General features: G+C 39.8%; 1 protein-coding gene across 3 annotated transcripts in view; it reads right to left on the bottom strand.

The window, feature by feature from the left end:
• The window catches only part of GPD2 (glycerol-3-phosphate dehydrogenase 2), a 151054-nt gene that overhangs the window by 84716 nt on the left and 42718 nt on the right, over window positions 1-23620 (bottom strand). For all 3 annotated transcript variants that reach the window (XM_086369275.1, XM_086369285.1, XM_086369272.1), the window contains exon 3: window positions 6915-7086. In XM_086369275.1, the coding sequence (XP_086225401.1) occupies window positions 6915-7086 (172 nt within the window). The remainder of the gene's footprint in view (window positions 1-6914; window positions 7087-23620) is intronic.

Here is a 23620-nt window from a genome sequence, read left to right as displayed (position 1 = left end):
AGGAAATAGCAAACTTTGATCTGCTGCAATTCTACTATCCTAAAATAGGGCGGTGGTGGAAGAGGGTGGGGGGTGCAGGTTTGTAATTCCCAGAATGCATTATCTTCCATGGCTCTCCCTATTCTGCATCTTTTTTTAACTCAATGCTCATACCTCCTGCTTTTCACAAATCTTTATTTATGCAGAAGTGTTGTTATCCTCCATTATGTCTGAGAACCTTAAGGCTCTCCACAAGGTTAAGACACTTAACTGAAGTTCATGGAGCTGGTAAATGATGAAGCTGATTGATTCCACTCTGTTCTAATCTCATAGCCTTTGTCCTTACTCGCTATCCTATACTATCTTAGACTTGAAGGGGCTGCAGTGAGAATTCAGGAATTATTAGCCAGGTGCCATTCGTAAGCTAGAAGTATATATACATTTTTAAACAGGAGAACTACAATTAATGTTTTCTTCTAGCAAGAGGCAGTATTCTCTGGAATCTGAATTGAAGTCATAAAAGTTAAGTTTACAAACAAGATTTTAAACCAGAACGGGACTAGTTGATCCCTGATACATCCAGGTAGTCACATAAAAGAAAAGAGCTGAAAAAGAAACAGCGTGAAGCCCTCTGAGGGGGTGACTATATCAGATTCTCGTCATTCCAGCTCTCCTTTGGCAGCCTGTATCCCCAAGCTTCTAGGCTGTGCTCTTGTTCAGGGACTGGCCATGGAAGTGTTAAACAGAGAAGCAATTTTATCGATCCTAGAGACCTGCCCAAGAACGTGAGGAGAATTGTGCATATTATGTTTATCAAATAATATTACAAATGAAACAAATGAAAATTGATTCCCAAGAAAATGCAGATGGTAACAATGCAAATAAATGTTCATTATGAAAACCTCAAGACTTTTTCTCTTCCTTCTATGGTCTTTGTTTATTCATTAACAAAATCACATTTGGGCACAGTATTTCATCAAAAAGCTTGTGCAAACATTTTTATACAAGCCCTTTCACATCTAGCAGTTCCCCCCAAAGTTTGATGTCCTGAAAAATCTAATTATTACTGGTAACTTTAAAAGATCACAGTAATTTATTTTTGTCAAATATGACTAAAGATTAATGGATACAATCAGGAATAATTTGGTAAAAACATATCAAATGCAGAGAAAGCAAAATTTGTTGTTAAGTGAAGCATCAAATATAATAAAAGAGCAAATTCCATGAATGAACAGCAACAATGCACAATTCATTAACCAAATGCCCACAATCATTTCACACTTCAGAGGGCTACTGATATGATCAGAAATTGTTGTAAAAGGATAAATATAGATTAACTTCAGCATCTCTATACATTTTAATTACAAATGCTACCCTCAGAGGGCTACCAGCATAATAAAGGAAATATAAACTATGGATTTGGGCTTCCCAGGTGGCAGTGTGGTAAAAAATATGCTTGCTGACGCAAGAGACGCAGGTTCGATTCCTGGGTCAGAAAGATCCCCTGGAGAAGGAAATGGCAACCCACTCCAATATTATTGTTTGGAGAATCCCATGGACAGAGCAGCCGAGAGGGCTACAGTCCATGAGGTGGCAGAGTCAGACACGACTGACTGACTAAGCATCAGTTCAGTTCAGTTCAGTTGCTCAGTCATGTCCAACTCTTTGCGACCCCATGAATCACAGCACACCAGGCCTCCCTGTCCATCACCAACTCCCAGAGTTTACACAAACTCATGTCCATCGAGTCGGTGATGCCATCCAGCCATCTCATCCTCTGTCGTTCCCTTCTCCTCCTGCCCCCAATCCCTCCCAGCATCAGGGTCTTTTCCAATGAGTCAACTCTTCACATGAGGTGGCCAAAGTACTGGAGTTTCAGCTTTAACATCAGTCCTTCCAATGAACACCCAGGACTGATTTCCTTTAGAATGAACAGGTTGGATCTCTTTGCAGTCCAAGGGATTCTCAAGAGTCTTCTCCAACACCACAGTTCAAAAGCATCAATTCTTCAGCAATCAGCTTTCTTCACAGTCCAACTCTCACATCCATACATGACCACTGGAAAAACCATAGCCTTGACTAGATGGACCTTTGTTGGCAAAGTAATGTCTATGCTTTTGAATATGCTATCTAGATTGGTCATAACTTTCCTTCCAAGGAGTAAGCGCCTTTTAATTTCATGGCAGCAATCACCATCTGCAGTGACTTTGGAACCCAAAAAAATAAAATCTGACACTGCTTCCACTGTTTCCCCATTTATTTCCCATGAAGTGATGGGACCAGATGCCATGATCTTCGTTTTCTGAATGTTGAGCTTTAAGCCAACCTTTTCACTCTCCTCTTTCACTTTCATCAAGAGGCTCTTTAGCTCTTCTTCACTTTCTGCCATAAGGGTGGTGTCATCTGCATATCTGAGGTTATTGATATTTCTCCCAGCAATCTTGATTCCAGCTTGTGCTTCTTTCAGTCCAGCGTTTCTCATGATATACTCTGCATATAAGTTAAATAAGCAGGGTGACAATATACAGCCTTGGCATACTCCTTTTCCTATTTGGAACCAGTCTGTTGTTCCATGGCCAGTTCTAACTGTTGCTTCCTGACCTGCATATAGGCTTCTCAAGAGGCAGGTCAGATGGTCTGGTATTCCCATCTTTTTCAGAATATTCCACAGTTTATTGTGATCCACACAGTCAAAGGCTTTGCCATAGTCAATAAAGCAGAAATAGATGTTTTTCTGGAACTCTCTTGCTTTTTCCATGATCCAGCGGATGTTGGCAATTTGATCTCTGGTTCCTCTGCCTTCTCTAAAAGCAGCTTGAACAACGGGAAGTTCACGGTTCATGTATTGCTGAAGCCTGGCTTGGAGAATTTTGAGCATTACTTTATTAGTGTGTGAGATGAGTGCAATTGTGCAGTAGTTTGAGCATTCTTTGGCATTGCCTTTCTATGGGATTGGAATGAAAACTGACCTTTTCCAGTCCTGTGGCCACTGCTGAGTTTTCCAAATTTGCTGGCATGTTGAGTGCAGCACTTTCACAGCATCATCTTTCAGGATTTGAAATAGCTCAACTGAAATTCCATCACCTCCTCTAGCTTTGTTCATAGTGATGCTTTCTAAGGCCCACTTGACTTCACATTTCAGGATGTCTGGCTCCCGATGAGTGATCACAGCATCATGATTATCTGGGTCGTGATCTTTTTTGTACAGTTCTTCTGTGTATTCTTGCCACCTCTTCTTAATATCTTCTGCTTCTGTTAGGTCCATACCATTTCTGTCCTTTATTGAGCCCATCTTTGCATGAAATGTCCCCTTGGTATCTCTAATTTTCTTGAAGAGATCTCTAGTCTTTCCCATTCTGTTGTTTTCCTCTATTTCTTTGCATTGATTGCTGAGGAAGGCTTTCTTATCTCTCCTTGCTATTCTTTGGAACTCTGCATTCAGATGCTTATATCTTCCTTTTTCTCCTTTGCTTTTCGCTTCTCTTCTTTTCACACACACACACAAACTATGATTTATCCATCACTTTTATAAATTGCAACTCCATACACATAAGACATTCAGTCGATTATTTAAAAAGACAGCAATTGATATGTTAGGAGGTATTAAATGACACCATTTTCTTAGCTGTTACTAACTATAAGTATTTTAAAAATCTTGTCAATATTCTGGCTCTAAAAATTCTTACCTTTTCAAAATCATCATCATCATCACTACCATCACCCACAATCAAATGCTAATGTACTAGTTAATATTCTTTACTGTCCAAAGGAAAAATGTTTGTTCAGCAAATATTAATAAACTCCTTGAGGGCAAAGCCACATCTTATTAGTTTTTATATTCCCAGAACTGGTTTAGTGGTTGACTCACTAGTAGTATTATTACCAAAGCAGAACAAAACACTGTAAATAACTTAAAGAATCAGTATAAAGAAATGAATACCATACACATACTTGAAAGTAACACACTGCAAAGTAATGACTATAGTATGATCATGTCTATGTTTTCTAAAAGATATAAATATAAAAATTTCACAAAAGCAAATATAGGTGAGACTTTTCAAAAGGAGGTATGGTACAAAATGGACTTAACTAGTAGCTGCCTTTTTACTACTGCACTCAAGATCCGCCAACCCCCCCTAATTCTTTGACAAGTTGACTTTACAACTTCCTTTCCTCCCTTTAGTTCCAGGTCTCCATTTAAACAAATTCTTGCCTTCATAGTATCTTTTCTCATTTTCTTCTCATCATTGATACCCAGTCAGTTCTCAATTTGGGATTCTACCCTATCATGTACTTTCTCTGTCCCAATTCTGACACATAAGGGAGCACACACACACACACACACACACACACACACACACATATCCTTTTCTAACCAGAGCAGAGCAACCCCTATTCCTACCACGTTATCTTTCACTTTGTTTCTGTCTCTGAGAAATGCTTCTTACTGTCCTGCCAAAGCAAAGATACATCTTTCTTAGCCCATACCTTGTATTTTTCTAAGACCTTGTCCACATGCAGCCTTCTATTATTTGAATATCAAGGTTCCCTTCTGGGTCTATAGAAATATTCAAATTGTGCCTGTCTTAAACGAGTGAAAGACAGAAAAAAACAATTCTTGCACATATTGCCTCCCTTATTCATATCCTATGACATCAGCAAGTTTCGCCCTTTGTCCTGTGTCTAGATCTCTTAAAAGTTTATACCCATGCATGCCTCTTCCTTATTGCCTATCCTCTCCTCAACACTAACGCTCTTCAGAGTCTCAGAGTGGCCTGTTGAGTAAAGTCCAAAGGCCTTTCCCTGGTAGGTCAGGCCCAGTCCTGCCTTTCCAGGATTCTCTCATGCCCTCCCCCACACAGCCTGGGTGGTCCCAATTGAAAGGTCGGTTGTTCACACACACATTGTTCCTTTGCATGTTCCCTCAGATTGGCATACTTTGAGCAAGCAAGTTTGGCCTCTTAAAATTCTACCTGTGCTAAATAGCAGCTTGCTTTATCCAGATACAACAATGCCCCCCAAGCTTTTGCAAGGCACACAGGATAACTCAGTCTCCACCAAGAATTACAGAACTGGGAGCAACCTCAGTGTGCTGCCTGGATCAATCATCTTTGTATTCACATGTAGTACCTTGAATATTGCATGCATAATACTCAGCCAATGTTTGTCTGAAATCAAAGAAAAAGAACTGCTATATATATCAGTACATAGCATGAATATAAGTGGTGACCTGAAGAAACATATTTTTCTGAATCCTACTGGGAAAATGACACCCCTGGACACAGAAAATTGTCATCTGGTAACTTCTAACCTCTGGGGTAGTCCCAGGACAATTGGGGCTGTCCCAAACAAGATCTCCCATGACAAGGGAATGCATCCTTTTTTTCCACTCTTTCTCCCAGGCCTCCAGGGGAGAGAGTAGAATTCAGATCCTTTGAGAGATCTTCAACCATTCTTTCCCTCTGACATACTGTGCCCCAGGATAATCTAATTCAAATTATAAACCATGGATGGAGACAGAATTATACAAAAGTTAGGGTCTGCCAGGCAACAGAATAGGATCCAGGGCTTATATTGTGAATTTACCATTATCTGGAAGTGACAAAATGGACTTAGGCTATGATGTCTACATGGATCAGCTCTCAAGTGAGGGTCCTGAGCAATCCTAGTAGAATCTAGGGTATTTTTTTGCTTAGGTATGCCTAATCTCATGAAATTTATTTCATTTATGTAAGATTAAAATCTATGAGATATGCAAAGTAAGTCCAGAGTAGATGTGGTAGTAACTTCATCTAATAAAAATTATCCCACGTAACAAATTACCACCATTGAGTATGAAACTGCAATGAATATTGAACCTTACATAGTATCTAAAAAAAATAATCCAGAGTCAAAATTTCTTGCAGCAGTACCAGCCCAACGTGCTGTATCTAAGAACACCACAGAGGATGATCTCTCCAGGATGACTGGTTCTAAAAGTCTTTTTGCCTTCATGTCATTACTGTCAGCTATCATACTGCCTACAATTTACTGTTTTTTGCTTTGTATGACAAGCCCTGTTTTAAATCTTCTTCATGATTATGCATTTAATCTTCAAAACAATCATCAACAGAAGGTATTTTTTTTCTTATCTGAAAGATGAAGAAACTTAGGGAAATTAAGTAACTCACTTAAGTGTGTGTGTGTGCATGTGTGCATGTGTACACATACATATATACTTCTGATAAAGCACCTGAGCCAGAATATGTACCCATATTTCTTTGATTCCAAACTCCACACTAATAACCATAGGCAACAGAACCAAGTCATTAAATATATCATATGTAAGACCGCTGGTGTTCCCTACTAAAGTTTATTTCTTTATATATCCTGTTGCCATGTTGAAAGAGCTTCTCATAAAGTCTTTCCTAAAACTGACTAAAAGGGTGACAGAACTACAGGTTATAGGTCTTTTTCATTTTTTACACATAAACTAGAGTTTCGCAAACTGTGGTCCATGTTTCACTGGAAGAGATGATTTTAATAGAGAAACAAAAAGAATTATTTTAATAGATTAATTCATTTTAACAAATCTTTTTATTAAAGATAAACCACTGACATAAATGTGATTTTAAATGATACACAGATATTTTTACTTCACATAAATGTACTTTATTATGTAAAAAAATACTAACCAAAACATCAAATCAATGAATTCACAGGAATATAGTTTTCTTTTTAGATAAACCCATTTCAATGTGAAAGACAAGCTATATTTAATTTTAAAATTGTCTAAGTACCTATATTTTAAAAATGAGAAGGTGCTTCACAAAGAGTGGAAAATGAAGAAATGCAGTAGTAACGTGACTTTCCAGCACTGAGTGCACATTTGTGTCTACATCGGGAGGAAAGATGAAACCTCTACCTGCGTTACATGTGTCCACGCCAGGACTCACCTCTGGTGACCGCATCCAGGGCACAGCCACTTCCTGTCGCTCCTCCTCCGATGACAAGTACATCGAACTCAGATGTGTTTTTCAAAGTCAGTATCTGAGCTTCTCTGGAAGGAGGCTCCCTGTTAACAGGTTCTGAAATGCAGTCTGCTGCTTCAACAAAGGCCAGGTTCACCTAAGATAAAAGGAGACCATTTTCAGATATTCATCTGGAATGCCAATTTAATAAATTTTACATTACACTAAAAAAAAAAGAGAGAAACACTTGTAATGAAGATGATAACCAGAGCTAGACCAGAGTCCATAGTCCATATGGAATGATAGAATCAACTGCCTTGGAGGAAAAAAAAAGTTCTTAAAATTCTGTGGTTTTTTTCCCCATGAATCATAGCTATTTAACTATGGAACACCTGGTTTCAGATTTGCTATCTCAACTGATTGTTTTGATTCCATACCCAGCCAAGTTCAATTACTTTGCACAGGGTACAGCAGTTCCCAAATACCCTGTCTGAGACAATTTATAGGAGAACATAAGGAAATGTTTTACCTAGTAGCAGCCATTCATTCATATAACATTTAAAAGTGTAGAAAGGAGGAAGAAAAAACACTTTATGCCTTTCTGCAATTTCTTAAAGGTATATGTTCTTAACTTCCCTGACAAAAATACATTCTAGAGTTTGGGGATCTCTAAGTCAGTACAATTAAAAAGAATCTGTTCAACAGAAGTTACTATCCAGCTTAATAATCAGCTATGGCTAATGGGAATAATATTATATAAAGATTTTAGTCAGTGGTTTCCCCATTAAATGCTTTAACATAAAATTATAGATTATATATTTAATACACACTATTTCAATTTGTGAAACCTTTAACAATAATATAATTAAAGCTGACCATAGTCCCCCTCCAGTACTCTTGCTTGGAAAATCCCATGGATGGAGGAGCCTGGTGGGCTGCAGTCCATGGGGTGGCTAAGAGTCGGACACAACTGAGCGACTTCACTTTCACTTTTCCCTTTCATGCACTGGAGAAGGAAATGGCAACCCACTCCACTGTTCTTGCCTGGAGAATCCCAGGGATGGGAGAGCCTGGTGGGCTGCCATCTATGGGGTCGCACAGAGTCGGACATGACTGAAGCGACTTAGCAATAGCAGCAGCATAGTCCCCCTAAAGGATAATGACCTTCCTTATTTCTATTAATAGTTCTTTCATTAGACTACAACTTATCATCCTAAATCAAGAATGATGCTCAGTTCAGTTCAGTTGCTCAGTCATGTCCAACTCTTTGGAAACCTCATGGACTGCAGCACGCCAGGTGTCCCTGTCCATCCAGAGTTTACTCAAACTCATGTCTGTTGAGTCGGTGATGCCATCCAACCATCTCATCCCCCATCGTGCCCTTCTCCTCCTGCATTCCATCTTTCTCAGAATCAGTGTCTGTCTTTTCAAATCAGTCAGTTCTTCTCATCAGGTGGCCAAAGTATTAGAAGTTTCAGCCCCAGTTTTAGCATTAGTCCTTTCAATGAATATTCAGGGCTGATTTCCTTTAGGATGGACTGGTTGGATCTCCTTGCAGTCCAAGGGACTCTCAAGAGTCTTCTCCAACACCACAGTTCAAAAGCATCAATTCTTCAGGGCTCAGCTTTCTTCATAGTCCAACTCTCACATCCATACATGACCACTGGAAAAACCACAGCCTTGACTACACGGACCTTTGTTGACATAGTAATGTCTCTGCTTTTGAATATGCTGTCTAGGTTGGTCGTAGCTTTTCTTCCAAGAAGCATCTTTTAATTTCATGCCTGCAGTCACCATCTGCAGTGATTTTGGAGCCCCCAAAAATAAAGTCTGTCACTGTTTCTACTGTTTCCCCATCTATTTGCCATGAAGTGATGGGACCAGATGCCATGATCTTCGTTTTCTGAATGTTAAGCCAACTTTTTTACTCTCCTCTTTCATTTTCATCAAGAGGCTCTTTAGTTCTTCTTCACTTTCTGCCAAAAGGGCAGTGTCATCTGCATATCTGAGGTTATTGATATTTCTCCTGGCAATCTTGATTCCAGCATGTGCTTCATCCAGCCCGGCATTTCTCATGATGTACTCTGCATATAAGTTAAATAAGCAGGGTGACAATATACAGCCTTGATGTACTCCTTTCCCAATCTGGAACCAGTCTGTTGTTCCATGTCCAATTCTAACGGTTGCCTCCTGACCTGCATACAGGTTTCTCAAAAGCAGGTCAGGTGGTCTGGTATTCCCATCTGTTTAAGAATTTTCCACAGTTTGCTCTCCACCATGACCTGTCTGTCTTGGGTGGCCCTACATGGCATGGCTCAAAGTTTCATTGAGTTAGACAAGGCTGTGGTCCGTAAGAATGACGCTAGTCTTAAAAAATAAAGTTGTCAGAGTCGAAAGCTTAGAAAAACAGGTAAATATCAGTTTTTTCCTCCAAAATGCTGATACTAGGTTTATTCACTGTTTTGAACAGTGCTTGCCAGTATTGCTCTAACAGTTAGTTATCCACAGATACGTAACTCCTGTCCTCTTTTATTTAAATCATAGCAGCAGCACAATTCATTCTGCTGTAGGGGCTACATCTGAAGCTCTGAGCCACAAGCCAAGCTTTTTCCATAAAAGGTGGTCTTAGCTCTGATCAAGAGATTGTTCTGATAAGTGACTTTTTAATTCATTTAAATAAAGCAGACCACATTTCTCCTTACAATTTTATTAAGTAATTATCAGGCCAATTGGATTTTTATAAAAATAAATCTAGAAGCCACAAAGTACATTGAAAGAAACCTGGATTAGAACTGGAGAGTCCTGCCTTTGGTCTTAGCACTTGTGTTTACTAGTAAAGGGACTTTTAACTAATTATCTCTCTGACCTTGGTTTTTCTCTTTGCAACATGGACTAAATGAAGTCTCTGTCTATGAAGTCTCTGTCTCTGTATCTCTGATTTACTCTCAGTCTGAATAATATTATGAAATGAAAGTAGTTGGTAAACTATTACACCAAAGAGGAGTTGGATTATTGCTAAATAGATTCCTTAGTAGCAGGAAACAAGAAACTTTCAAAACATATTTTACTAGGTATCATAAAAACAAAAGGTTATAATCAGGTTCCATAATTTTTCAGGTAACTAATTCAGATTCCAAGCCACAAAAATCTTCTGCTTCTTTACTTAACTCCTCCTAATTGTCTGCTAATACCCATTCCCCCATGTTCATGTTTCCTTGCATTTAAGGTAACAAGCTAAGGAAGTGTAACCAGCTAGGCTAGGTGCTGGGGAGAACACAACGCCGTTCAGTCATGGTCTCCATCTCCTTTCATCTAAGGAGAATAATATATACATACACATACACACAGTAAATACACAAGAACAAATGACAAAATAGAGAAGGCGGGGGGGTGGGGTGGGGAAGTACCATGCTATGACCATTCAGATTAGGGAGGGAGAGTCTTTCATTTGAGAGTTTCAACTGGGCCATGACAGATGGATAAGACTTGGACATGAGACTGACAAGTGACTAAACCGCCAGAGCATTTTCACACATCAAAAGAATTGTACTGACATTTGCTGCTTGGTAAGTTTCCTAGAACTAGCTGAAAAATAAATGTAAGGACCCTACTACAGTAGAGTTCATTAGAAAAGCCCCCACTCTACTCTGCTAACAGGTGAATATTAAAGTCAGCTGAACCTCTTTAGCAAGTATACTAGATCAGATGGACAGTCCTTCTGCCCATCTCTCCACTGACTGTGCTGTTTCTCCTGGCCTCATCCCCTGCCTCATGCTTCTCAAGGGTACATTCTAACCTGTCTCATCTTAACAAACAGTAAAAAATGTCTCTTACATATGGTTCTATCACTTAGCCTAAAAATTCCTGAAATATCTGTATACCCTTGCTTTTTTAACCACCTCACCTTCTATTCAGGTTTCCCAGGTGGCATTAGTGATATAGAACCCTCCTGTCAATGTAGGAGACCTAAAAGGCATGGGTTTGATCCCTGGGTCTGGAAGATCCCCTGGAGGAGGGCATGACAACCCACTCTAATGTTTTTGCCTGAAGAATCCTGTAGACACACAAGCCTAGTGGGCTACAGCCCGTGGAAGCAACTTAGCACAGCACCTCCTATTCACTCCCCGTCTCCGTTTAACAGGGATTTTCAGGGGTACACCAGCACCACTGTCATGGCCTCCACCACCTACACTGACCAATATCTGTTATGCTGCAAAATCCAATGTGCACTTGTCACCCCTCACTTCAGCTGTCATCTCGGCACATTCACTCACCTCATCATCTGGAAGACAATTACCTGAGATGAACCACCCTCTCCCACCCCCCCACCCCCAGCTCTTGAACCCACTCTCTCCTAGTTTCCTTTGAATGTCTGTCTTCGGTGCAACTTTATATGTTGTATACCACACTGACTCTCAACTGTGTTCCTCTATTCCAGAACCTGGATACCAAACTACGTAGATGGAACCTCTATTTCAGTGTCTCACATATATCTCAAAATTCTACTGATACAGTTTATCTCCCCAAACCTTTTTCCCTATCAGTTTTCCTCATCTCGGTAAAGGCATCATTATACATCCAGTTGCTTGTGCCACTTTCCTAAGTCTCATATCTGATCAATCACTGAGTTCTATAAATTCCAACTCCTAAAGAATTCTCACATCTAGTGACATCATCCTCACTGCCCTCTTTCAATCCAGGTACCTTCCCTTTCCTCTGTACTAAAATGATATTCTCCTACAGGTCTTCACACAGTTACCATTCTTCCCTCCAAATCATTCTCCATACTGCAGCTGGGGTAATCATTTAAAAACCCAAATCATGTCATTTCCATCATTTCCATGTGTAAAACCCTTCAAGAGCTTTCAACTCACTATGAGATTAAAGGTAAAGCATCTTCATGCTAGTTTCTAAGATCATTCATAGTTTTTCAGAGTAACTTAAAACAAAGAAATGCACAATACTATGGGCTGGTGGTGATACAACACAACTGGAACTCTCGTATATTGCTGATGGAAATGCAAAATAATCTACACATTTGGGAAACAATTTGAGAGTTTCTAAGGACTTTCCAGGTGGCACTAGTGGTAAAGAACCTGCCTGCCAATGTAGGAGACACAGGAGACACGGGTTCAATCCTTGGGTTGGGAAGATCCCCTGGAATAGGAAATGGCAACCTGCTCCAGTATTCTTTCCTGGAAAATTCCATGGACAGAGGAGCCTAGCAGGCTATAGCCCATGGGGTCGCAAAGAGTCAGATGAAACTGAGCACACACAATAAAGGTAAAAATACACTTACCATACAACCCCCCTGCCAAGGTGGTTTACTCAAGAGAAATCAAAATCTGTGCTGACACAAAATCCTGTAGGCAAATATTTACAGTGGCTTTATTTATAATTTCCAAAAATTAGTAAAAACATCCTTCAACTGGTGAACGACTAAACAAACTCTAGTGCATCTATGAATTGGAACTGGCAATAAAAAGAACACTTCTAATAGCTGCAACAACATGAATGGATCTTGAAAGCATTATGCTAAGTCACAGGCTGCCAAATTATGGTTTTCCACCCAAATGTGGCTACTATCTATTTTAATAAAGTTTTATTGGAACATGGCCACCCACAATCTTTCACGTGCAGTGCACGACTGCGATAGAATGGAATTTTTTGCAACAGAGACGGTAAGGCCTGCAAACCTAAAACATGGACTACCTGGCCCTTTACAGAAAAGTTTGCCAACCCCTGTGCCAAGTGAAAGAAGTGAGACTCAGAGGTTTATATAGGGCACGATCCATTTACATGACATTCTGTAAAAGCAGAAGTATGGGGTCAGAAAACAGACCTGTGATTGTCAGGGTTTGGAAATGGTGGGGGGGGGTTGGGGGGATTGACAACAGAGTATGCTTTTGAGGATGATAGAAATGTTCTATATCTTCACAGTAGTGGTAGTTATATGACCATTTGCTCCTGTCAAAATTCACAGAACTGTGTATTATAAAGGGTGAATTTTACTGCATGTAAATTATGCCCTAAATGATACCTCAATGAACTTAAAAAATAAGTAACCATGTACACAGCAATTATGTGCCAGGCATTATTATAAAGGTTTTACTTTTTACTCATTTAACCCTCTCAATAACTCTTTGACTTAGGTACTACTAGGATCTCCATTGTACAGCAAAAGGACCCGAGACACAGTAGTTAAGTCCCTGGCCTGTGATTATACAGCTGGTACATGGTAGAGCTAGGAACTGAACTTACACAGCCTGGAGACAGAGACTGTTTTTACACTGCTGCAACATAGTGTGTGTGTGTGTGTGTGTGTGTGTGTGTGTGCACGTGCGTTAGTCACTCAGTCATGTTCGACTCTTTGTGATCCCATGGACTGTAGCCACCAGGCTCCTCTGTCCATGGAATTCTCCAGGCAAGAATACTGGTGATTCTGCATATAATTTGAGAAAAAAATAAAGAAACAGACTAAATAGTTTTAATAGGATGAGATATTACCAGTTGCCAAAAACAGAAAGCTTGGGGGCTTTTTTTTTTTTTCAGTATGGTTCTGTTGTGGAGGGTCTGCTGCGTAGTCCTTCCAAAAATACTTAAAAAAAAATATACGGCACTATTGAGGGTAATTTATTTAATTTCTGACACTACATTTAAAATAACATTTTATTTTTGTTTATTTTTCTTCATAAAAGCTGGAAAGTGTTGCAACTGAGAAGCTAAGCACCAAGTTTATTTTAGAGGCAGTAAACACAGCCTAAGGCCCTCCTTATAATTATGACAAGAGAAAGACTCATTTGGGCTTCATATGGCTTTGAGTCACAAAAACACATCTGCACTCTACCTTCCCTAGAAATATGTTGATTAAGGAGAAATAAGAGAAAATCAGCAGGAATAAAACAGTAGCGGTAAGTAACAACACGTTTTAAGAAAAGAGGCCTTTGGACTCCAAATTTTCCCAGACCTGCTAATAAAACTGCCTTGTTTAATCAAGACAGCTTGATTAAAAAGAAATCTGGGAGACAGACTCCATTAGAAGACTGATCCTGAGATTCTGGGAGAAGCCTTGTTAAAGCAATAAGCCCTAAGTCACCTGAGCAGACACCTTACTCACCACCATACTCCCTCATGCACTCAGAGTGTAGTGGATGCCCTCAAGGAGTCTAGAGATTAGAGGACAAAACAAAGAGAAAATTACACTACTGCTTAGTAGATTAAAGAGAGAGAAAATGCTATAAGAGCCATAGGAGGTATCGCCCCTGATACAGGCCTGAGAAGGCTTCATAGCTAAATCAGGTCAAGAAAGCTTCACAGGCATTAGCTATATGACAATACCAGATATGGAAGTAGACACAGCATGTGATAAAACCATAAGTCACTGTAGTGAATTGGTCAGCACACTACTTTCTTAAAAGCATGAGTTACAATCCAATATTTAAAAATTGTTCTCCATATCTATGAGCCTGTTTGTTTTGCTACATTTGTTCATGTTTTTTAGATTTCACATATAATTGAAAATATATATTATTTGTCCTTATCTAATTTCACTTAGGATAATACCCTCCAAGTCTTTAGGGCTTCCCTGGTAGCTCAGACAGTAAAGAATATGCCTGCATCGTGGGAGACCAGGGTTCAATCCCTGGGTCAGAAGATCCCCTGGAGAAGGGAACGGCTATCCACTCCAGTATTCTGGCCTAGAGAATTCCACAGACAGAGGAGCCTGGCGGGCTACAGTTCATGGAGTCACAAAGAGTTGGACACGACTGAGCGACTTCCACTTTCTTTCTCCAGGTCTACCCATGTTGTCACAAGTGGGAAGATTTCATTCTTTTTTTTATGGCTAATATTTCACTGTGTGTGTGTATGTATATATATACACACCAGATCCTCTTTATTCATCTGTCAGTAGACCAGGTTGCTTCCATATCTTGGTTATTTTAAATAATGCATCAGTGAACACTGGAGTGCATATATCATTTTGAATTAGTGTTTTTGTTTCCTTCAGATAAATACCCAGGTCACCATAGTTCAGGTGGGAGTATAGTAGAAATAGGTGACGAGGATTAGGAGGTAAAAACTACGAGTTATAAAATAAATAAGTCACAGAGATGTAATGTACAACACAGGGAATATGGGCATACTATATATGATATACAATACTGTAACAATTTTGGCACATAACCTGTATGTTGGCATATATTGGTTATTTGGCACATAATCTACAATAAATCACTATGTTGTATACCTGAATCTAGTATAATATTGTGTCAGCTATACTTCAACTTAAAAATGATATAAATAACAAAATTTGTTATATTTCACGTAAACATTAAGATTTCTATCTGAGATCAACCTGCTGAAACTGAACAGTGGCTGCTGTCCTTAGGCAGGGCTCATGCACCCTTGTTAGCCCAGGATTCCCACTCACTGGCTTGACACTTGGATCCTACCAGTCTGATCCCTTTAGGCATATAGGCTTGCCAAGCCTGGCCTAAAGACAGGACAAGCCCAGCACCACTTCAGGATCTATTACCTAATTCAGCTCCTGATGTCTGAAGAAACGAGAGCCCAAGACACAAAGCAAACTGTCTTGTGCCTAGCCTAAGTCCAAGTGCAGCTCCCAAACAGAAAAAAAAAATCTTATCTTGGTACAATTAGGAGAATATCTAGTATTTAATATTACTTTGATGTTGTTATCTCTGATTATATTTAATTATAATGGGCTGTGGGGAAGTAGGTAGTTTTTTTTTTTTTTTTAACTCGTAAGCAAAGATTCCTCTCCATGTTAAAAAGACAAAATTCCTCCAGCATTCTGATAGCAAACATATAGCTTTTGTCAAGAGACGGGCACATAAAACACTTATATAGAATTGAAAGCCAAGTTCATAATCTTTGAGAGTTTACATCTCAGAGAACAGAATGGGATTCAGAATGAGATCGATTTTACTATATCTGTACACAATTAGACTTTCAAATTAAAAAAAAAATATATCCTAGACATTTGCAACTTCAGGTGAGACAGAAAACAAGATCTAATAATTAGTGTCTATTTCTGAAAGAAGTGCATATTTAAAGACCATAGGCAATTAACAGCCAGGTTGTCCTGTAATCATGTAGAGTAATAATTGGAGAATAAAGTAGGGTTTCATGCAAATCACTTCTTACGGCAACTCTCACTCTCACTCTCATATTTTGTGGTTCAGTTCTATCTTGATAATGGAACTGTTAGATTTAAGTGGAATTGCTTCATGTTTTATTGTCACTGAAAAATACTATATTTTTATATTCCTGAAAAGGAAATGCAATAAGCATCTCCTTAGAGTGACTCTCAAGATATCTTAATGACCTTTCACCTCCTGAATCACTTTGTGATTCTAAACAATGATGTTGCTCACATTTCTCAATGTAAACAAACTGGGTGAGGGATTCACGATTACTCCATAGGAAGAGTGGCTAATGGCTGGCCCCTCATCTCCACTGGGGACCACAAGAGAAAATAAGACAAGTCCATCTTTCAGGGGGTGGGGGAGCTGAGAAAAGAGCTCTGGCTCACCTTGAAGGTGCTATCTCGCCCTTAAGTGGCCGTGATTCCTTTGAGAAATCACAGAGAAGTTATTTTAATACCAATCACAACCAGCCAAATCATTAAATTACAACAACTTTTTTATAGCTGAAAAGCAAGGAAAATACCCTTTGGCTCTGTCTGAATCTACTTCAAATAAAATCACATCACTACATGATCTGAGGTCTGAGGGATATGTTTTACCAGTTAGGTACTTTAAAGACACAGAATATGTGTTCAGAGGTGTCCAAACTTGATATTGGGTTTCCCACATGGCGCTAGTGATAAAGAACCTGCCTGTCAGTGCAGGAGACTTAAGAGACATGGGTTTGATCCCTGAGTGGGGAAGATCCCCTGGAGGAAGGCATGACAACCCATTCCAGTATTCTTGCCTGAAGAATCTAATGGACAGAGAAGCCTGGCGGGCTATGGTCAACAGGGTACCAAAGAGTCAGACACAACTGAAGTGACTTAGCACGCGCGCACGCGCACACACACACACATGCAAACTTGATATTGCTCTTCAGTTGCAATAGCGTACTGACGATAAAAGGATCTGGAGAGGGAGCCTGAGAGCAGGAAGGGAAGAAGAGCTGCTACAAGCCCACATACTAGTAAGCCAGGTCCCTTTGGTCTCACCATGACACAGCAGGGCGCATCCTCTGACCAATGACGAAACTGAGTTTTGTTATTCCTTGGGCAAGTAACTGACAGAATCAGAATCCAATCCCAGGTTGGACTCCTAATCATTTGTCTTCATCTCTGCTAAGTTATCTTTCCCTACATGTGTGAGGTACCAAGGGCCCTAGATCACCGTCTCACTGGCACCAGCAACGCAGGGAGCTGAGGATGGCAGCCGGAGGAAACAGAAGTTCGAGGGAAGTTGCTTTACCCAGGGCCAGCCACACTGGGCAGTGACACCCAAGGATCCACCTAACAGCATTTTTCCTTAAGTGTTTCCCTGACACATACATTTGGAAATGGACACAGAATCAAAACGGACTCACTGTCCCCCATCCCTCTCAGGTGAATCAAACGCTGACCCAATGAGCCAAAGGACCGCCTCCAAGCTTCACAATCCAGATGGCCCTTGGTTGCATTTTAATTATATGTTCAAAATACTTTGGAGTATAATTTACGATGCACGCTTTCCATTTCTCTGTGAATTATTTCATCAGATACACACATATTTATAACTTTTCTAGTTTATACTCACAAGCATATAATTGGATCTCAGAACTCCTTTGTTGAAAAAAATCACACATTTTGAAATAAAGCAAGTAAAATTATTTTGCCTAACACTGCCTAATATCTTAAAGCATCTATGTTCTTAATTTGCAAACTCTACCAAAAGGAGGCCTACCTAGCATTAACACAATTTAACTGGTAAACTGGAAAATGGGAAGAGGGGAGCTAGTGGACTTTTCCCAAAGCATTTAAAGAAAGTTTCCTCAGTCCCACAATATTCCTAAAAAGTTTCTTAAAGAGGCCTTAAAATGGATAAATAGTTGAAAGTGAAATGCAAAGTCAAATCAAAATGAATGTCAGCATCGCTCAGTGAGCAACAGCCTAGAAGCTCACCAGCTGTCAACGCTAATCATAGCTCAGTCGTTGACTCACTGTGTGACCTACCACAGTACAGTTCACCTCTCGGATTTTGTATGCCAGCAATAAAATAGCATCGCAAACTCCTCGAAGGCCTGATGTGAGTTGTAACTCAAAGATATCGCCATGGCCCCACTTTGGGAGCTGAGTGTTAAATAAAAACCAAAATTAAAAGGAAGATGATAGGATGCACTTCAGAGAACATTTCCAGCTCTGTCTGCATAATTTCAGTGCTTTAATGAAACATGCCTCTGAGAAACGGTTAACCATATAGAGTGAAGAATAGTTTCAACTGGCCTCCTGGAAAATGTAGTGTACTGAGAATCCTCATCAAACTTCAGATACATCAGACACAGCTCCAATATATTTGGTTGTGTTTTTAAGAGAAAAAGAGTCCTTCCAGGAATCTATGTACAGGATTCTAAACAAGAGAAGAAAACAGATGATACAGTCTTTGACATAAACTCTAAGGATAAAACTCTCACAAAAAGAAAAAGAAAAAAGAAAATCACACAACTCATTTGTCAAACTAGATTAGAAATTAAAGTCAGGACACAGATTTAATGACTGGATGCTTATCAAAACTTTTCTCTTCTTCCTGAGAACACGACTGGACTACACTTCCCACCTTCCTTACAGTTGGCCAGAAATGATCTAGTGAGTCAAAAAGCTATACAACATGGCAAAACCACTAGAATAAAGGGATACAGGTCCCTGAATAACTGCAGGAAACAACTGTCCACCTATCCACTTTGAAGTGTAATGTGAACAAGAAAGAAACTTTCACTGTGATAAGCCATTGAGCTTTGGGAGATGCTTAATATACCAGTTAGCTTAACACACAGATATAAGATACGTTTAGCACTGCAACTCAATATTTACAATGCCCATACATTGTTTGTTCAGAATCATCTGCTGACAGGTTAGGATCCACCATTTATAGAAAAATAACCCATAGAGATGTTGCTGTTGTTTAGTTGCTAAGTTGTGTCTGATTCTTTGCGACCCCATGCGCTGCAGCATGCCAGGCTTCCCTGTACTTCAGCATCTCCTGGAGTTTGCTCAAATTCATGTCCACTGAGTGCATAGAGATAAATCTCTAAAAGAATTAGATAATCAAATGAAAGCCCAAGCAAACCGTGAAAAGTGAAAGTGAAAGTTAGTCCCTCACTTGTGTCCAATTCTTTGCAACCCCATGGACTGCAGCCCGCCAGGTTCCTCTGTCCACGGAACTCTCCAAGCAAGAATACTGGAGTGGGTTGCCATTTCCTTCTCCAGGAGATCTTCCCAACCCAGGGATTGAACCCAGGTCTCCCACATTGCAGGCATACTCTTCACCGTCTGAGCCACCAGGGGAGCCACCAGGGAAGCCACCAGCGAACCCACCAGCAAACCCACCAGCAAACCAAGGTGCATGGTTGACATAATGCTGATGATGATGGCTCTCTAAGCAGGTAGGTGAACCTTGAAGCCTATTCTTCAACTACTAGTCCTTTCTCCTCTTAAATATACAGTCTTCATATGGTGTTTAACACTACCTTCTCCGTTCATAGAGAATTTCTCAGGCAAGAACACTGGATCCAGTTGCCATTTCCTACTCCAGGGGATCTTCCTGACCCCAGGGATCGAACTTGCGTCCCTTGTGTCTCCTGCACTGGCAGGGGGATTCTTTACCACTGCACCACCTGGGAAGTCCATCCAACACTACAGCTCCACCTAAACATTAAAATCAACAAAAATTAAGGCTGTTTAAGGACAGTTGCTGTTACAGCACTCTGTAAGATTTTTTAAAAAAAGAAAGGCTGTTCATGAACCTATAAAGAATGCCTCTGGAGATGGAGGACTATTTACTCAGAACAAACAAGTCTGGTAGCCAGAATCGCCTCTGGTAAGCATAAAGCCAATGAATCATGTGATAATTGCAGCTGTATCAGTGCTCAGGAAGATTTAGACTGATTTCAAATCCACATACTTTTTAGCTTAGGAGACAGAAGTATGTTTACAACTGAGGTTAAATTCTTAAAGATATTAAGCACATGCAAAAAATAGTTATATTCAACCAAAGATACTATTGAAAAGTGACACTTAAGTAGAATCTTTGCAACTGACATTTTCTCAATTGACATCATGTCTTAGATGGTATGCTTATGATTTGAAGTATAATTTTTAAAAATTAGAGCACTTTCAGTTTTATAGAAAAATTGAGGGGACATTCCAGAGATTTCCTACATACGTCCTGCCCTCACATAGGCAGAGCCATGATCAATATCAATCACCAGAATGGCACAATTTTTACCAAAGATAAACCTGCACTGATACAGCATAATCACCCAAAGTTAACAGTTTACTTAAGGGTTCACTCTTGGAGTTAAACATTCTATGGTTTTGGATAATATATTATGACATGTATTCATCATTGCTGTAAAAATCCTCTGTGATCAGCCTATTCACCTCCCTGCATACATCCATGGCAATCACTGATCTTTTTACTATCTCCACAGTTTCCCCTTTTCTGGAATGTCATATAGTTGGAGTCATACAGTATGCAGCCCTTTCAGATTGGCTTCTTTCACTGAATAATATGCATTAAGGTCCCTCCATGTCTCTTCATGGCTTAATAGCTCATTTCTTTTTTAGTGCTGAATAATGGAGAGTTGGACTGTGAAGAAGGCTGAGCGCCGAGGAATTCATGCTTTTGAACTGTGGTGTTGCAGAAGACTCTTGAGAGTCCCTTGGACTGCAAGGAGATCCAACCAGTCCATTCTGAAGGAGATCAGCCCTGGGATTTCTTTGGAAGGAATGATGCTAAAGCTGAAACTCCAGTACTTTGGCCACCTCATGCGAAGAGTTGACTCATTGGAAGAGACTCTGATGCTGGGAGGGATTGGGGGCAGGAGGAGAAGGGGACGACAGAGGATGAGTTGGCTGGATGGCATCACTGACTCGATGGACGTGAGTCTGAGTGAATTCCGGGAGTTGGTATTGGACAGGGAGGCCTGGCGTGCTGCGATTCATGGGGTCGCAAAGAGTCAGACAGGATTGAGCGACTGAACTGAACTGAACTGAATGTTTCACTGTCTGGATGGACCACGGCTCATTTATTCATTCACCTACTGTTGGCCATTTTAACTGTGTCTAAGTTTTGGCAATTAAGAATCTGTGCACATGTTTTTCTGTGGACATAAGCTTTCAGCTTCTTTAGGTAAATATCATGAGTGTGACTGCTGGATCATATGGTGAGAATATGTTTACTTTTGTAAGAATTCATCGAACTGTGGTGTTACAAAGTGGCTGTGTCATTTTGCATTCCTACCAACAATAAATGAGAATTCTTTTTGCTCCACATTCTTACTAGTATTTGGTGTGCTTATGATTTTGACTGTGCTTATAATTTTGATTTCTTCTTGATTGATATTCATCTTAACTTCAACTTTCTCTAACCTCTACCAGTTTCTCTGGCCAGCAGTGAATATAAGCAGCATTATGCCAATCAAAAACTCAGCTATTTAAATAAACCTGGTGTTGTATCTTTCTTATTATTTCTAACAAGGCTAGGTCTGTCTATTTCAAAGCTTTTATGTCCTATATGGGAGAAAAGAAAGAAGTATAATGAACACTAAAGACCTGCTAACATGTTAGGTCCTGTGAAGACTGGCTTGTATATTTTTGAGTTGGTTAGTGCTTGGCATGGGAGTAAAGAGACATTATCCTTATCTTATAAAGAAACTAGAGTTTTGGAAACTTTCATATCCTGTACATAATAACACACTCATCAAAACTCAACCATACTTCTATAAAGACACATTCAGCGAATTAAGTATCTTTTCATTTGGGGAATCTATTAAGATAAAACCCAAAGTAGATCTTACTTCAGAGAAGGCAATGGCACCCCACTCCAGTACTCTTGCTTGTAAAATCCCATGGACGGAGGAGCCTGGTGGGCTGCAGTCCATGGGGTCACTAAGAGTCGGACACGACTGAGTGACTTCACTTTCACTTTTCACTTTCATGCATTGGAGAAAGAAATGGCAACCCACTCTAGTGTTCTTGCCTGGAGAATCCCAGGGACGGGAAAGCCTGGTGGGCTGCCGTCCATGGGGTCACACAGAGTCAGACACGACTGAAGTGACTTAGCATAGCATAGCATAGATCTTACTTCGACTGGATATAATCTTTCCATTTTCTGCTGTTGCCCCAATCTTATCTTTTGAATTCTGAATCATTGGTATTAAAAGTCCAAGGATTGGTATATAGAATCTCTTACAAGTAATGTATTGAGAGGGCGAGACTGAGATTAAAAGTGTTCTCAAAGTTCCTATGGATTTTAACTATTGATACATTGCTTTGCCTATCATTAGCATAAGTATTTTTCCTTACAAAGGTAGTACAGGTTTACCTATAATTCAACTCACCTAATACTATCAGCTCACTAACATCACCACTATCATTTTTATCATGTCCCCTTAATTAACCACGCATAACAAAGTAAACTACAGCCTTTAGCAATTCACTTAATGTATAATGAATTGCTATTTCTTACAAAGTGAGAGGTTATTTTGCAAAGCATGAAGATCCTGTTATTAACCAATACTACTACATCACTGGGCTTCCCAGGTGGTGCTAGTAGTAAAGAATCCATCTGCCAATGCAGGCGACAAGAGACTCAGGTTCCATCCCTGGGTCAGGAAGATCCCACTCCGGTGTTCTTGCCTGGAGAATCCTATGGACAGAGAAGCCTGGCGGGCTACAGTCCATGGGGTCACAAAGAGTCAGACGCAACTGAAGTGACTTAGCATACATACATGCACACACTACATCATTAGCTTTGGGAAAATATAAGTCCAATTGCATTCCCTTCTAGCTAAATTCTGATTTATTCCAAAAAATCTGATTCTCCCCCTACCAAAAAAAAACAGAGCTTTAAAAATTTTTCACTATAGAATAACAAAGTGTTGTATTTTATATTCATCAATTTATCAAAAATATTATATTTGTGTAATTTTTTAGGAACACATCACCATATAAATCAAGTCTGCCGTAACTGACATAAGCTTACATACAAAAAAAAAAACAAAAACAAATGATGAGAACGTCACGGAATTTATTACTAATAACAGAAAGAGAGTTTAAGCCAATAATTGGGGTTGTCTACCTTGATATTGGCTCATATTCAGATCAGGAATCAAGGAAGAGAGAAAACAGAAGAGTGTTTGTGTGACTGTTTTCACCCATTCTACAAGCTCAGATCAAGGTCATGCCACTTGCTACTAAACCTCAAAGTCTTAACATGGTGTCCCTGAACCCAAGGGTCTCCAGTGATAAGAGCAACTTTCCTGCTAACTACAACCACACTTCAAATCACCTGGGAACAGCTAAAACTTTTGACAAGTTTACTGTATTCCAGGAACTCTCCCATGCTTTAATGGTCTTCCACAGTCCTATGAGGAAAGTACCACTGTTTTCCCCCATCTTGTAGATGGTGAGGGTTGGGGGGGATGGTGGTGGTTGGCCCAGAGAATTT

Source organism: Bos grunniens, chromosome 2 (assembly GCF_055505025.1).
Source record: "Bos grunniens cultivar Pamir isolate PY7600 chromosome 2, Bosgru_T2T1.0, whole genome shotgun sequence".
NCBI lineage: Eukaryota > Metazoa > Chordata > Mammalia > Artiodactyla > Bovidae > Bos > Bos grunniens.
This window is presented reverse-complemented; position numbering and strand designations above follow the sequence as displayed.